This window comes from Haliotis rufescens, unplaced genomic scaffold (assembly GCF_023055435.1).
Source record: "Haliotis rufescens isolate VD_foot unplaced genomic scaffold, xgHalRufe1.0.p SCAF_37, whole genome shotgun sequence".
NCBI classification, from domain to species: Eukaryota; Metazoa; Mollusca; class Gastropoda; order Lepetellida; family Haliotidae; genus Haliotis; species Haliotis rufescens.
This window is the reverse complement of record NW_025964079.1, coordinates 452066-469095: the sequence shown is the minus strand read 5'-3', so window position 1 is coordinate 469095 and position 17030 is coordinate 452066. Positions and strand designations below refer to the sequence as shown.

The 17030-nt window shown below is 39.4% G+C and overlaps 2 protein-coding genes across 2 annotated transcripts; both read left to right on the top strand.

Moving 5' to 3' along the window:
* The first annotated feature begins 269 nt into the window (after window positions 1-269).
* On the top strand, window positions 270-9148 carry LOC124140440 (neuronal acetylcholine receptor subunit alpha-7-like). The gene is made up of 3 exons (XM_046507992.2): window positions 270-418; window positions 3122-5678; window positions 7415-9148. The coding sequence occupies exon 3, from the start codon at window positions 7470-7472 to the stop codon at window positions 8697-8699; it is 1230 nt and encodes a 409-aa protein (XP_046363948.2). The 5' UTR covers window positions 270-418; window positions 3122-5678; window positions 7415-7469; the 3' UTR covers window positions 8700-9148.
* A 2993-nt stretch (window positions 9149-12141) lies between these two features.
* Window positions 12142-16799, top strand: LOC124140463 (neuronal acetylcholine receptor subunit alpha-7-like). The gene is made up of 2 exons (XM_046508023.2): window positions 12142-12383; window positions 15091-16799. Exon 2 carries the CDS (start codon window positions 15229-15231, stop codon window positions 16456-16458), a length of 1230 nt encoding a protein of 409 aa, XP_046363979.2. The 5' UTR covers window positions 12142-12383; window positions 15091-15228; the 3' UTR covers window positions 16459-16799.
* The last annotated feature ends 231 nt before the right edge of the window (window positions 16800-17030 follow it).

The following is a 17030-nucleotide window of genomic DNA, read 5'->3' as shown; positions in this document are numbered from 1 at the left end:
CCCGATGTTATGAGACACATCAACTGATTTGTATTGTGTAACTGATGTCCCGACAACTGTTTGCGTGTGGTAATTATTCATCAGTCCTAATGGCATTTGTGTAAACAAGTGTCGCAGGTTACAGGGCCTCAGTGGTGTTTGTTATGTTATTCATCGTGGACGTGCGATAACGGGAAGGCTGCCTACACACAGTCATATCGGTTGCACCTCATCGATCTGTGTACAGGCTGATAACAGATCAGTAGGTGGCATTATCGTGGATGGGACGTTAAGGAGTGGACTGTTTTTACGTTTGTCACAGGAAAGATAAAACGAACTACATGTCTTTCTGCGACACGATATCACTGTACCATCAGGAGGGATATGGATTTACAATGGACTAAGGTGTTTTACCAAGGAAATAACTACATCTTTACCGGTAAGTTTTGTTAGCGAGCAGGATACCTTTTCCACAAAGCGACCTTAGTTCTACGGCTGCCTTTATCAGTGGTAATGCATGGGCGCTACGGCTGTCTTGGTGCAAATATCGCTTTGTGGAGTATGCCCTGATGGATATTGTTTTCCTATTTTGATGTTAACTGATACTCATACTCATATCAATGTAAAAGGCATTGTATGCGAATATTTGTACTGGCATAGTTTTATAATGACGTCATTTCTATATTTTCATTTTCTTGAAAAAATCTAACCAGTTACGCATATGATTTCGTAAATTTGTTTAGTTATATATTTACAACAAAAATACACGATTTCGAATCAAAGGAAATTAAGTTAATTTCTTCACATATCGTGGTATTGTTTCAAATATGCAGGTAACTAGACAAATCTCTAACATATTGTTTAAACACATTTTGGTTGGCTGACGGGACAGTCTCTTGAAAATAAGTATGATTAAATATAACGTATCTATTACCCTTAACATTCATTATGAATTCTTTAATTACATACGTACATTTACAATTATAGGATTGTGTGAAACCTGGCTAAAAGCTTACGACTTTTCAAAGGAGTTCTCTGAATATGTTTACTTTAATGTTGATGTTTGCCAAATCTCCAAACAAGGTCGGCTATCCGGTGGTATTACATTGTTAATAAAAAACACTTTCAAAATCCATTTTATGGTCAAAAATATGTGACAACTGTGTTTTAATTTTGTTAAAGAAATCTGTATTTAATAATGCTAAGGACACTCTTATAGGTTGTGCATACAACAATCCAGAGAAGTCAAATTGGTATGTCAATAAAGCTGACAAGTGTGGCGTATCTATACTCCAGGATGCGTTAATATATGTACTTCAACAAGTGGGGGACGCCTCTATCCACCTCGGGGGCGACTTCAACGCCCGCACTGGAACAGACTTTGATTTTGTTGAGGACGATATAATTAGAGCTCTGCACATTGACAAGTGTCATTGTCTCTGCCGGGGTATTTGCACACAGCGATTTTCATCAGATAAGACTGGGCGAATTTTGCTTAATATGTGTGCTTCTCTAAACTTGTCTATACTTAATGGTCGTTGTGGATCTGATGCCAGTGTGGGAGATTTTACGTTTATGTCCCCTACAGGCGCAAGCGTTATTGACTATGTTATCATAACAAGTGATTTGTTTACATTGTGTAAGAATTTTAACATCGGATCTCGGATCGAGTCTCCGCACGCGCCAACCAATTGTACCTTTCAGTCACATTATACTGAAATTGACAATGCTATGTCGGGTGAGAATGTGAAGACGGATGTTTGTATTAAGTATACTTGGCGTGATATTTTTGGTGATCGGTTAAAAGAAAATGTCTCATGTGATGAAATTAAGCATTTGTTTGATGATTGTATTACGTTAGCATTAACAGACATAAATGCAGAAATTAGTAAATTTACGGACGCTTTGTTGAAAGCAGCAGATTTTACAAAGCGTAAGATTGTTCAGCGTCATGGACGCGACTGTCCGTGGTTTGATAAAGAATGTGATTATCACAGAAGAGAAGCCTACTAGATGTTTTTAATAGGAAAAAGGATAATGTTTCGTTACAAGCCTATTCACTGCAGCGTAAAACATATAAGGATACCGTAAGGTGTAAGAAAAGAGCTAACACTTTTTGAGAATAAACAATATATTCATTCAACATTCCTTAAGCCATTTAGATACAGACTACATCCGTGGTCTAGTGGAAAGAGAGTCTACCCAAAGAATGAAAGGTCGGTAGTTCGACGCCCACCTACATCATGCGAAACGACGTTAAAAGATAGTGCTTATTTTTACCCTGCCTGGTCGGCTGACATTCAGTATACTGTGTCTGAGTGGGGTATCAATGATACATTGTGGCATGCTATCTGTGTGGACTAGAACTATACAATCGGCATTCGTATGGACCGTCGACAAACACACACGCATGCACTCACACACACACGCACACACACACATGCACGTCGCGGCGTAAGTTTGTAAGTGTAAAAAGAAGTACTATCTTTTAACGTCTTTTCGTATGACGCATAATCTTCACCTCACCTCACCATGTATTGTCAGCAGCGGAATGAAACTTGCAAACAATCCTTTGGCCATCTGCATGTGGCTATAAAGATACAAAATATATATACATAGTACCCATTTAAATGTACATATTTTGTACACGGAAAGGTTCAAAATATCAGCTACCATTCACACCATTACTAATATGTGTAAACCAAATTCAATTCAATATGCCATATGCAAAACACAGATTCAGTTTGAAAACCGGACTAACTGATCAATCTTACAATGACTCATTGAACACAAAAAGTTCCGCCGTGAAGATCCGGGATCGGGTTTTCCAGCTCGCTAAATTGGTTGATGCATTTTATCAGATACCAATTATTAAGATCGATGCGTATGATGTCAATCACTTGATTGTCTGGTTCAGACTCGATTATTCAGAGATCGATGTCATAGAGCTTGAATATTGCTGAGCGCGGAGGTAAACAACAAACAGATCAAGTCAAAAGACAACAAAATATATTATTTGTGCCCCAACACGGTCAGCATGTTATCAAATTTCAGAATTGATAAGCACTCTCACACAACAAAACCAGATTTGTTTGCATATATTCAGAAAGAATAACTTAATTATTTTTCATATTAATTTCAGGTAAGACAAAAGAAGCGCTTTTGACCAAAGTCAGTGTGTTTCATCGGCTGGTCTCAGAATTGAGAACAGGCAGCCAAGTGTGCTGAGCATTAAGCTGTCATCGCAGAGGAAGAAGATAAGGGCTGATGCTATACGACCATGATGTCGCCAATTTTGTATATTCTTGCTTGTGGTTTTGTGTCTGTTGAGACACAACTCAGAAACGCCACTGGTGAATTCCGCCTCTACAATGACATCATCTGGAACAACAACCCATACGAGAGGCCCGTCTACAACAAATCCGAAACTATTACAGTTGATTTTGACTTTCATCTACACACATTGAGCAAATACATTGAGTCACAACAACAGCTCCTATGCACAGGGTGGTTTGTTGTGACGTGGTCTGATCAGTTTCTCACCTGGAATTCTGAGATGTATGACGGAGTTGAATTTATCAGACCCCCAGATAGCTACATCTGGATACCTGATCTTGTTGTGTCCAATTCCTTCCAACAACTCGACCGCCTTGGAGGAGATTTCGTGTCTCTGAAACTATTTTCAAATGGACATATACAGTGGATGCCTGGGGATTTATTCTACCTGCCATGTAGTGTGGATGTTGAGTTGTACCCATTTGATAGCCTGAAGTGTTCTATGGACCTGGTTGTGTGGTCACACTCAGTGACAGAAGTTGACCTGAAACCACTGCAATCTCGTGCTGGAGTGTCCAGTTCCAATATACGAGGTCAGTGGAGTTTGACGTCAGCCACTATCATTTCGTTGAAAAAACATTTTGACAACAAAACAATGTCAACAGTGAAAATTACACTCATTCTAGAAAGACTCCCAACCAATTTTGTCTTTAACTTTATCCTTCCCGTCATGATTCTCTCTCTTCTAGGAACATTTGTGTTCCTCATTCCAGCAGATTCAGGAGAAAAAGTATCATTTGCCATCACAATTCCTCTTTCCTATGGAGTCTACATGGGTTTTCTAACAAACATGGTACCACAAAGTTCCGAGGGTGTGTCCACCTTTATCATTTTCCTTGGAATCACGCTATCATTGTCTGCGTTATTTGTCATCCTCAGCATATTCAGTGTCAGGATCTCAGCACGCAGTAATTCACGACCCGTTCCTAAATCATTCCAAAGAATCACCGTCTGGGTTGAACATGTTAAAAGCTGTGGTCGAAAAAAAAAGTCGCATCCTAACCATATCTCTGAGGACACAGAACAATCAGATGATTCCGAGGCTAAGGAACATACTCAAGTAATGACGTGGAAGCGAGTGAGCAAGGCCCTGGATCTGTTTTTCTTCTGGGTGTTGTGTATACCTTTGTTGATAGCTATTCCAGTACTGTTGGTGTCCATTGCGGTGTTTTAATGACAAAATGTTTCTTACGAACCATCAGTTGTATATGTCGTATTTAGTAGAATAGGTTATAGTAATTAAATATTCATTGTGAAGTGTGCGTAGGAATCAATGACAAGATCTTTGGTTTTTTTATGACTTGAGTATGCACAATTATGATGCGCCATCAGAAATACAAAGCGCCGTCACCAGAGAATAACCAGTCTCCGTCAATAATCCGTCAAAACAGATTCCTTTCCACACAAAAGGCAAAACGACAGTGAAAGCTATATGAATGGATCACTGCAAATCAGTGATGACATTAGTTTTTCTCGACCCAAAACTCAAAACTGTACGCCCCGTGCTTTGGTTTATGCAATACGTTTTGTGAGAATAAATGAGGAAGGACGAATCAAACGTCATGGTTACATATCGGAAACAGTGTTCAGATGATAAAATGCTTTTAAGAGACATGAATAATGAATAAAATCGTATCATTTTGTTCTCCAGAATGGACAAATTTGGCGTCATCTCCCTTTTAACTGACCATTCAGCATTGAAAATTGTTAAAATTCTCATGTGCAAATAGCATATAATTATCAATAACTCACAATATTATTTTATTTTTTATGTGTGCAGTTAGACACATGCGTTAAGGTGACACTAGGGCACATGTGTTTATCTTGAAGGCAGCAACGTCTGCGACTGCCACGAACTAAAGATTCCTTGGTTTCCACAGATGGTATCACAGTTGGTGCCAATTATTAATATTGCTGCACAATGGAATCTGTGATAACGTGTACTGACGGTTATTGATTGCTGTGATGCTCTGGGCCTCTGTGCCCATGTTTACATTGCACTGTCTGGATCCCATAAATTGTAAATGAACTGCGAAAGTAGTTGGACGCACAAAACACCTGTTCCTTTTATGCTGGGAATTCGTGTTTCATTGTGAAATATTAGGACACTACAACTCCGAGTTTTGACATCCTGAACAGTCCAAGCTATTGTGTGCAAACAGAACAGAGTTGGGATTTTATGAGCGGATTTTGTCAACGTAAATCATTGTGCTTTTTGATAGCAGATAGTTCTTTGGGATAAATGCAGCTGTTCAACTGTTTCCATGACTTGACAGTGTCCATCGAAAAGGTTCAGATGTGTTTGGCGATAAAGGCAAAGACAAACATAATGGTAATAATCTAAACTGATTTTCGGAGGACTGGTAAGTAACATACTTGAACATACCATTTAACTGGAATATGACCCTTCTATTTATTTTACTTTATTCATTATATCATTGAGAGGTAGCACATGTTATTAGCCTATCTGCAATTGCGTAAGAGGTTTGATATCACCATTCACTATTTCTTATGAATATGGGAATGGTTTTATCCGTTATATATTTTATTTATTTCGGTATAAGAGCGATCAGTTTCTCGTCACATGACCTCACTGATCCAATGTTTCATTTTTGTTTCAATATTTCTGTCAAAAATGGATATTGTCTGTCAAAAATGTATTTGACATATGCTTTGAATAACGTAGTGAATGCAAATCTGCATTTTGTAAATAAAATGCCCATCAACAATTATTGAGAAATAAACCTTTCAACAAATATTTAGGTCTGCGGTGATCAAACTGATACAGTCATGCAGGGCAATGTCTTTTAGAATAACCAGAACGCTGATTAGGTAAGATTTCGGATTAACTTATTAAATATTTGACCACTCACATGCCAAACGTGACGTACTGCTAAAATTGTATTTGCGAAACAATTAGAATTATATCTCAGAATAAGAATGTGGAGAATTGAGACTTCTGATGTGATGAATTGAATTTTTATCATTTTTGTCAAAATATACGATAATATAGGGACCCACAATTTCAGTGCCTCAGTATTCTGTGGAGGAAGGAGCCGACATCAGGACATCCAGCATACAACTTATTTTTAGCTCACCTGGCCTAAAAGGATTTTGTCGCCGCAGGTCGTCCGTCGTCGGCGTACTCAATGCAATTGTTTTACATTTTTGACATCTCCGACATGGCTTGATGGTTCAGTTAAAATTGTATTCAATAAGCACCGAATAACAATTCCCTTCAATTGTTTTACTCACCTGAACTAGGAATAAAGGAGACTGGTGAGACCATTTTATCTGATTAATATTTAGATGTATGCATAAAGATTCAGAGTGACAAAACACTCTCCCAATTTCTACATTTTTGCAACTTTTGAGGTCAATCGAGCATGCCCCTTTTACGAAGATTACAACTCTGTGTCAGTAGTTGTTTGATCAAGGTTACAACATTCAATGATTGAGCAAAGCTTTCAACCATTTTTAATGTAGACATACAGAGGAAAGTTTCAAATTTGACCCATCAGTGACAAATATAATGTCCGATGCAATTCCCTATTTGGACTTGTCCCCGTGTTAAACAATTGATTTGACTTTGAATGTGTTTGCGACGGGTGCCACTAGTGGGGCAGGATCTGCTCCCTTTTTCGCGAAAAAGGAGTTTTAATCACAATTTGATAGTAATTACTAAACACATGCTCAGGATAGTGGGAATCGTACAATCAACTCTCATTTGAGCAGATTTGTAATGGACATGAAAAGGGTTTTGTCGCTCTCATTTCCCTGCATTTACCTATGAAAGAAAATGCAAATGCCATCGATTAAACAAGCTCGTGTTTTCGTTGGAAAGCAATGAATGGAATGCATTGTACGTTGTGGATTTAGTATAGCGTTAATTAAAGCATCCCTTTATTCTAACCGATGTTTGTTGCAAGAGACACTAAATGGATTGGGTGTTCCTGCTCGCTGACGCGGGTCCAGCCTCGAGCTATATATATTCCTGAATGCGGCGTTAGATATCAAACAATCTAACAATATCAATTTGACTATTTTACATTCCCACTTATTTTACCTCTGAGACACGTGTATCTTTTCATTATTGCAGCTCCACGGCATCAAAACTCTACACTGCGAAGTTCTACATTACCATCTGTGCAATCATGCTACTCTTCACAATCTGTAATTTGGTGATTGGTGTTGTGTCTATCGAGTCAGCCAGACACTCCACTGGTGAATTCCGCCTCTACAATGACATCATCTGGAACAACAACCCATACGAGAGGCCCGTCTACAACAAATCCGAAACTATAACAGTTGAATTTGACTTTCATCTACACACAGTGAGCCGATACACTGAGTCTCAACAACAGCTCCTATGCACAGGGTGGTTTGATGTGTCGTGGTCTGATCAGTTTCTCACCTGGAATTCTGAGATGTATGACGGAGTTGAGTTTATCAGACCCCCAGATAGCTACGTGTGGAAACCTGATCTTGTTGTGTCCAATTCCTTCCAACAACTAAACCACATTGGAGGAGATTTCGTGCCTTTGAAAGTATCCTCTTATGGACACGTGCAGTGGATGACAGGAGACTTATTCTACCTGCATTGTGAAACGGACGTTCTAATGTATCCATTTGATAGCCTGAAGTGTTCTATGGAGATTGTCGTCTGGTCATATTCGACGTCAGAAGTTGACCTGAAAGTCCGTCAGTCAGTAGCTGGAACATCTAGTTCAAACATAGGAGGTCAGTGGAGGCTAAAACCAACATCAATCACAGCCAAGGAAAAGACCTTTGACAACAAGCCAATATCACATGTGCTTATTACGCTTACACTGGACAGACGCCCTGTGCATTTTGTCTTCAACTTCATCCTCCCTGTGTTGATCCTGTCCGTCCTGGGGACATTTGTGTTTCTCATTCCTGCAGATTCAGGAGAAAAAATATCCTTTGCCATAACGATTCCTCTGTCATATGGGGTCTACATGGGCTTTCTCACAGACATGATACCCCAGAGCTCCCAGGGTATATCGCCCTTCATCATCATCCTTGGACTCACACTAACAATGTCTGCAGTATTTGTCATCGTCAGCATCTTCAGTGTCCGGTTCTGTGGACAGAGTGAATCGAAACCCATTCGTAAAACATTACAAAGATTCACAATTTGGGTCGAAAAGGTCGATGCATTTGGCCGGTTTGGAAACCGTGACAAACCTGCAATTGAGGAATCTGGACAGTTACAAGAACTTCAGGCGAAGACTACTCAGCCCGTCACATGGAAACGAGTGAGCAAAGCACTGGATTTGTTTTTCTTCTGGTTGTTGTGTATCCCTTCACTTGTGGGAATTCCAATAACACTGATATACATCGGCTTGAACTTGGGCTTCTAGTTAATGAATCATTGATGGCGTGTGTTTAAAGCTATTACATGTTGTTTCTCGTATAGATCAGTTCGAGTAGTATATATGTCTTTGCTTCTGAATGTATTCTCTCGTAAGGAGAGTGTCAAACAGTGTTATATATGACGTGGATCTTTTCAAATTTTACCCATTAGTGACCACAATGATGTCTGAAGCAATTCCCTATTTAAACATGAACTAGAAGTTTCTGTGTTTATTCAGGTGAACACTTGACTTGCCTTTACGCGTGTTTGTGACGTGAGCAACTGGTGGGACAGGATATGGTCACATTTTCGCGATCACCTGATGTCATCTATTTGATAGCGATTCACAAATGATGAAGTCAGAATCGTGCAATGGACATATATTTATAGAAGTAATTAGAGGAGTCTATGACAATATGAGTTGCTTTTAATGTGATTCTTTCATGTGAATAAAGATGTTGCAATTTATGATTATCGATTAATTAAACAAAATAAGTCGAACTCATGTGTTTTGCAGCCAAACCAGTATCTGAAGGAGCAAACAAATCTTCTCAGGCTCCCAGGAATGTTTTCCAGAGATTGTGCCGATGCAGAAAATAAAACCACGACGTGACGAGTAAACGCCTGAATCATTAAGCTACCCTTGACAGGCGTTGGTCCCGCGTATAATGACGTCACTGGCCCACGAGAGACTTAGATTTGCTGTCATTTGAGACATCGGGTATCGTTAGCAGATTCTGAACACGATCCTTGATTTTCAAAGTGCAAAAAGTAAAGAGGTAATGATGTTTACACAATCTATAAAGCTTTTTTACAGCTTGAAGGGTGTCTTTTCAAATGGCTGACAGTGACAAAGTCCACTATGAAACTGGCATACATCCCGACTAGTACAAGCAGACACGCAGACCACTATATAAGTGAAGTTATCTTGAACCGGCTTCACCTCACCTCATCTCAAGATATACATACAAATATGCATAATAAATTATTTCTTTTATAATTTCCTTTTCAGTAAACATAAATAGTATACATGTATAAGTAAAAAGCATTCTTATTAAATGTTACTCCCCAATGAAAGACTTGTTAGTAGACTTGTTTGTAATAGGAACACATTTGTATATTACGTGACTATCACAGTAAAAAACACGTCCGTTTTTCTTCGATGGGCTGACGCTCGGCATCAGGAGGATAATACAAGGATTAGCCGGCTCAGTGCACTGTGTCCGAGTAGGGGATAAACGTTAAACTGCGTTAAACACACACACACACACACACACACACACACACACACACACACACACACACACACACACACATACACACACACACACACACACTAATCTTCGTCTCTATTTTCTCCCTTTTTTCTGTTATAATAGATCGTTATTCGACGATATCGAAGCAAGATAACCACTCTTCCACGATAAGCCTGTGATTGTAATTACAACCCCCCAGGAGGTGTATCGAGAGCAAGACCTCATCAAACGTGAGCTAACATCTTGGCCAGTGTGTTTGTGTCTCTCCTCCTTTCCGAACGCCCGTTCAACCAAACTGATTGCCACGTGCCGTCCAGTTGCGGAAGTTGTGACCGCATTAACTGTTTCTAGCACAGATAACATTGTATGATTTTCTCAGTCATCACAGTTCAAAAACAGGGTCAGCCTGGCAACAATTTCTGAACGTGTTGTTTCAATCTGTTCTTGCGGCATGCACTGGAGAGACATGGGACCAAGATAAGATGTGATCATACCACGTTTAGGATGCTTATCAAGTGATGGTTTAACGCCACAATCAGCAGTTTTCAAAACATATCATGGTGGCCGTTGGGTAGTCTGGCGGTTAAAGTGTTCGCTCATCACATCGAAGGTCGGGGATTAATTCCCCAGACGGGTAAAATGTGTGAAACCCATTTCCGGTGTCCTCCGCCATTTTGCTAGAATATTGCTAAAAGCGGCGTAAAACAAAACTCAGTTACTGACTCACGCAGCATGACAGTTACCCAGTCTGGACCAGGCAAACCAGTGATTGAAAGGTTCTGTCTACCTAAACGGGCATATATTCGGTGGCCGAAGCAAAAGCAAAAAGTTTACTTTGCGAACAAACATCGAACCAGTTAATTCAAATGATCGGTATGTCTTGTCGCATGTTTTGTTTGCTTGTTTGTTTATGGTTTTATGCACTTGTCCATCTGTATGACTCAATGTTCTCGTGACTCAATGTGTCGGTATGCAGATGAAAGTCAAATTCAACTGTAATAGTTTCTTATTTGTTGAAGACAAGCCTCTCGTATGGGTTCATGTTACAGGTGATCGTAGAGATGGAATTCGTCAGTTGAGATCGTCGTGGATGGTTTCACTCTGTACAGTACAAAATTCACTATCCCACTCAAACCTGTTTACGCATCACAAAACATTTACAAAGATTTTGAGGGAGGAGAAATACTTCACACAATGTTTTGAGGATCTTTCAGACAGAATTAATTTGAGCATTATCAGAACCAAGCGCCTTGCAAACATAAGATCTTAGCAATAATGTACTCACTCAATGCATTCGATTATGTGCAACTGCTTCGAAAGTAGTCTTTTGATTATATTTGTTTCTTTGTTTGTTGTTTAACGCCAAACTCAGCAATCATCCAGCCATATGACGGCGGTCTGTAAATAACCGAATCTCGACCAGACAATCCAATGACTGACATTATGAGCATCGATTTACGCAATTTGGATGGTGCCATGCGAGACTAACCACCCGATCATGTTAATCATCGCTTATGGCAAGCACAGGTTGCTGAAGACCAATTCTAACTTGGATCTTTTTATGGGTATTTTGAATGTATTATCATTGGAATAGGGCCTTTGGTGGTAAAGTCTTTATTGAAGTACTCAGTTGTAAGACACGTCTTTCTGCGGAATGTGGATAAAATGTTCTAAACTATTTTTAGCAAAAATGTTGACGCCATAAGCTGGATCTGATTGCATATTAGTCAACATGAAGCCGAAATCCACAGCTGGAAAATCCAAATCATCCCTTTTGTCATTCAGCGGGTTACACAGGTTGCCATGGTTTTGACTGCCTGTGTACAAGGTGCTTAGAGCAAGTTTATTGGTTTTAGATTCACAAGTGATCCCGACATTTAATAGTGGATGCGTGTAGCAGCCTCTAATAGACACCTCAAAAGGAAATTGAATGATTCTGACAGATTACGACTTCTCATGATCAATCACACAGTGTTTAATGTGATCAACGTTCTCCATGGAAATCACTGTAAACATCCCCGATGTTACGAGACACATCAACTGATTTGTATTGTGTAACTGATGTCCCGACAACTGTCTGCATGTGGTAATTATTCATCAGTCCTAATGGCATTTGTGTAAACCAGTGTTGCAGGTTACAGGGCGACAGTGGTGTTTGTTATGTTATTCATCATGGACGTGCGGTACCGAGGAGGCTGCCTACACACAGTCATATCGGTTGCACCTCATCGATCTGTGTACAGGCTGATAACAGATGAGAAGGTGGCATTATCGTTAATGGGACGTTTTGGAGTGGAATGTTTTTACGTTTGTCACAGGGAAGATAAAACGAACTACATGTCTTTCTGCGACACGATATCACTGTACCATCAGGAGGGATATGGATTTACAATGGACTAAGGTGTTTTACCAAGGAAATAACTACATCTTTACCGGTAAGTTTTGTTAGCGAGCAGGATACCTTTTCCACAAAGCGACCTTAGTTCTAAGGCTGCCTTTATCAGTGGTAATGCATGGGCGCTACGGCTGTCTTGGTGCAAATATCGCTTTGTGGAGTATGCCCTGATGGATATTGTTTTCCTATTCTGATGTTAACTGATACTCATACTCATATCAATGTAAAAGGCATTGTATGCGAATATTTGTACTGGCATAGTTTTATAATGACGTCATTTCTATATTTTCATTTTCTTGAAAAATCTAACCAGTTACGCATATGATTTCGTAAATTTGTTTAGTTATATATTTTCAACAAAAATACACGATTTCGAATCAAAGGAAATTAAGTTAATTTCTTCACATATCGTGGTATTGTTTCAAATATGCAGGTAACTAGACAAATCTCTAACATATTGTTTAAACACATTTTGTTTGGCTGACGGGACAGTCTCTTGAAAAGAAGTATGATTAAATATAACGTATCTATTACCCTTAACATTCATTATGAATTCCTTAATTACATACGTACATTTACAATTATAGGATTGTGTGAAACCTGGCTAAAAGCTTACGACTTTTCAAAGGAGTTCTCTGAATATGTTTACTTTAATGTTGATGTTTGCCAAATCTCCAAACAAGGTAAGCTATCCGGTTGTATTACATTGTTAATAAAAAACACTTTCAAAATCCATTTTATGGTCAAAAATATGTGACAACTGTGTTTTAATTTTGCTAAAGAAATCTGTATTTAATAATGCTAAGGACACTCTTATAGGTTGTGCATACAACAATCCAGAGAAGTCAAATTGGTATGTCAATAAAGCTGACAAGTGTGGCGTATCTATACTCCAGGATGCGTTAATATATGTACTTCAACAAGTGGGGGACGTCTCTATCCTCCTCGGGGGCGACTTCAACGCCCGCACTGGAACAGACTTTGATTTTGTTGAGGACGATATAAGTAGAGCTCTGCACATTGACAAGTGTCATTGTCTCTGCCGGGGTATTTGCACACAGCGATTTTCATCCGATAAGACTGAACAAATTTGGGCGAATTTTGCTTAATATGTGTGCTTCTCTAAACTTGTCTATACTTAATGTTCGTTGTGGATCTGATGCCAGTGTGGGAGATTTTACGTTTATGTCCCCTACAGGCGCAAGCGTTATTGACTATGTTATCACAACAAGTGATTTGTTTACATTGTGTAAGAATTTTAACATCGGATCTCGGATCGAGTCTCTGCACGCGCCAACCAATTGTACCTTTCAGTCACATGATACTGAAATTGACAGTGCTATGTCGGGTGAGAATGTGAAGCCGGATGTTTGTATTAAGTATACTTGGCGTGATATTTTTGGTGATCGGTTAAAAAAAAATGTCTCATGTGATGAAATTAAGCATTTGTTTGATGATTGTATTACGTTAGCATTAACAGACATATATGCAGAAATTAGTAAATTTACGGACGCTTTGTTGAAAGCAGCAGATTTTACAAAGCGTAGGATTGTTCAGCGTCATGGACGCGACAGTCCGTGGTTTGATAAAGAATGTGATTATCAAAGAAGAGAAGCCTTCCGACTACTAGATGTTTTTAATAGGAAAAAGAATAATGTTTCGTTACAAGCCTATTCACTGCAGTGTAAAACATATAAGGATACCGTAAGGTGTAAGAAAAGAGCTAACACTTTTTGTGAATAAACAATATATTCATTCAACATTCATTAAGCCATTTAGATACAGACTACATCCGTGGTCTGGTGGAAAGAGAGTCTACCCGAAGAACAAAAGGTCGGTAGTTCGACGCCCACCTACATCATGCGAAACGACGTTAAAAGATAGTGCTTATTTTTACCCTGCCTGGTCGGCTGACATTCAGTGTACTGTGTCTGAGTGGGGTATCAATGATACATTGTGGCGTGCTATCTGTGTGGACTAGAACTATACAATCGGCATTCGTATGGACCGTCGACAAACACGCACGCATGCACTCACACACACACGCACACACACACATGCACGTCGCGGCGTAAGTGTGTAAGTGTAAAAAGAAGTACTATCTTTTAACGTCTTTTCGTATGACGCATAACCTTCACCTCACCTCACCATGTATTGTCAGCAGCGGAATGAAACTTGCAAACAATTCTTTGGCCATCTGCATGTGGCTTTTAAGATACTAAATATATATACATAGTACCCATTTAAATGTACATATTTTGTACACGGAAAGGTTCAAAATATCAGCTACCATTCACACTATTACTATAAATTCAATTCAATATGCCATATGCAAAACACAGATTCAGTTTGAAAACCGGACTAACTGATCAATCTTACAATGACTCATTGCACACAAAAAGTTCCGCTGTGAAGATCCGGGATCGGGTTTTCCAGCTCGCTAAATTGGTTGATGCATTTCATCAGATACCAATTATTAAGATCGATGCGTATGATGTCAATCACTTGATTGTCTGGTTCAGACTCGATTATCCAGAGATTGATGTCATAGAGCTTGAATATTGCTGAGCGCGGAGGTAAACAACAAACAGATCAAGTCAAAAGACAACAAAATATATTATTTGTGCCCCAACACGGTCAGCATGTTATCAAATTTCAGAATTGATAAGCACTCTCACACAACAAAACCAGATTTGTTTGCATATATTCAGAAAGAATTACTTAATTATTTTTCATATTAATTTCAGGTAAGACACAAGAAGTGCTTTTGACCAAAGTCAGTGTGTTTCATCGGCTGGTCTCAGAATTGAGAACAGGCAGCCAAGTGTGCTGAGCATTAAGCTGTCATCGCAGAGGAAGAAGATAAGGGCTGATGCTATACGACCATGATGTCGCCAATTTTGTATATTCTTGCCTGTGGTTTTGTGTCCGTTGAGACACAACTCAGAAAAGCCACTGGTGAATTCCGCCTCTACAATGACATCATCTGGAACAACAACCCATACGAGAGGCCCGTCTACAACAAATCCGAAACTATTACGGTTGAATTTGATTTTCATCTACACACAGTGAGCCGATACATTGAGTCTCAACAACAGCTCATATGCACAGGGTGGTTTGTTGTGACGTGGTCTGATCAGTTTCTCACCTGGAATTCTGAGATGTATGACGGAGTTGAATTTATCAGACCCCCAGATAGCTACATCTGGATACCTGATCTTGTTGTGTCCAATTCCTTCCAACAACTCGACCGCCTTGGAGGAGATTTCGTGTCTCTGAAACTATTTTCAAATGGACATATACAGTGGATGCCTGGGGATTTATTCTACCTGCCATGTAATGTTGACGTTGAGTTGTACCCATTTGATAGCCTGAAGTGTTCTATGGACCTGGTTGTGTGGTCACACTCAGTGACAGAAGTTCACCTGAAACCAGGGCAATCTCGTGCTGGAGTGTCCAGTTCCAATATACGAGGTCAGTGGAGTTTGACGTCAGCCACTATCGTTTCGTTGAAAAAACATTCTGACAACAAAACAATGTCAACAGTGAAAATTACACTCATTCTAGAAAGACTCCCAACCAATTTTGTCTTTAACTTTATCCTTCCCGTCATGATTCTCTCTCTTCTAGGAACATTTGTGTTCCTCATTCCAGCAGATTCAGGAGAAAAAGTATCATTTGCCATCACAATTCCTCTTTCCTATGGAGTCTACATGGGATTTCTAACAAACATGGTACCACAAAGTTCCGAGGGTGTGTCCACCTTTATCATTTTCCTTGGAATCACGCTATCATTGTCTGCGTTATTTGTCATCCTCAGCATATTCAGTGTCAGGATCTCAGCACGCAGTAATTCACGACCCGTTCCTAAATCATTCCAAAGAATCACCGTCTGGGTTGAAGATGTTAAAAGCTGTGGTCGACAAAAGAAGTCGCATCCTAACCATATCTCTGAGGACACAGAACAATCAGATGATTCCGAGGCTAAGGAACATACTAAAGTAATGACGTGGAATCGAGTGAGCAAGGCCCTTGATCTGTTTTTCTTCTGGGTGTTGTGTATACCTTTGTTGATAGCGATCCCAGTACTGTTGGTGTCCATAGCGGTGTTTTAATGACAAAATGTTTCTTACGAACCATCAATTGTATATGTCGTATTTAGTAGAATAGGTTATAGTAATTCTCTGAGAAAAATATTCATTGTGAATTGTGCGTAGGAATCAATGACAAGGTCTTTGTTTTTTTATGACTTGAGTATGTGCTATTATGATGTGCCATCTGAAATACAACACGTCATCACCAGAGAATACCAGTCTCGAGTTTCCGTCAAAACAGATTTCTTTTGGCACAAAAGGCAAAACAGCAGTGAAAGCTATATGAATGGACCACTGCAAATCAGTGATGATACTAGTTTTTCGCGACCCGAAACTCAAAACTGTACGCCCCGTTCTTTGGTTTATGCAATACGTTTTATGAGAATAAATGAGGAAGGACGAATCAAACGTCATGGTTACATATCAGAAACAGTGTTCAGATGAAGAAATGCTTTTAAGAGACATGAATAATGAATAAAATCGTATCGTATTGTTCTCCAGAATGGACAAATTTGGCGTCATCTCCCTTTTAACTGACCATTCAGCATTGAAAATTGCTAAAATGCCCATGTGCAAATAGCATATAATTATCA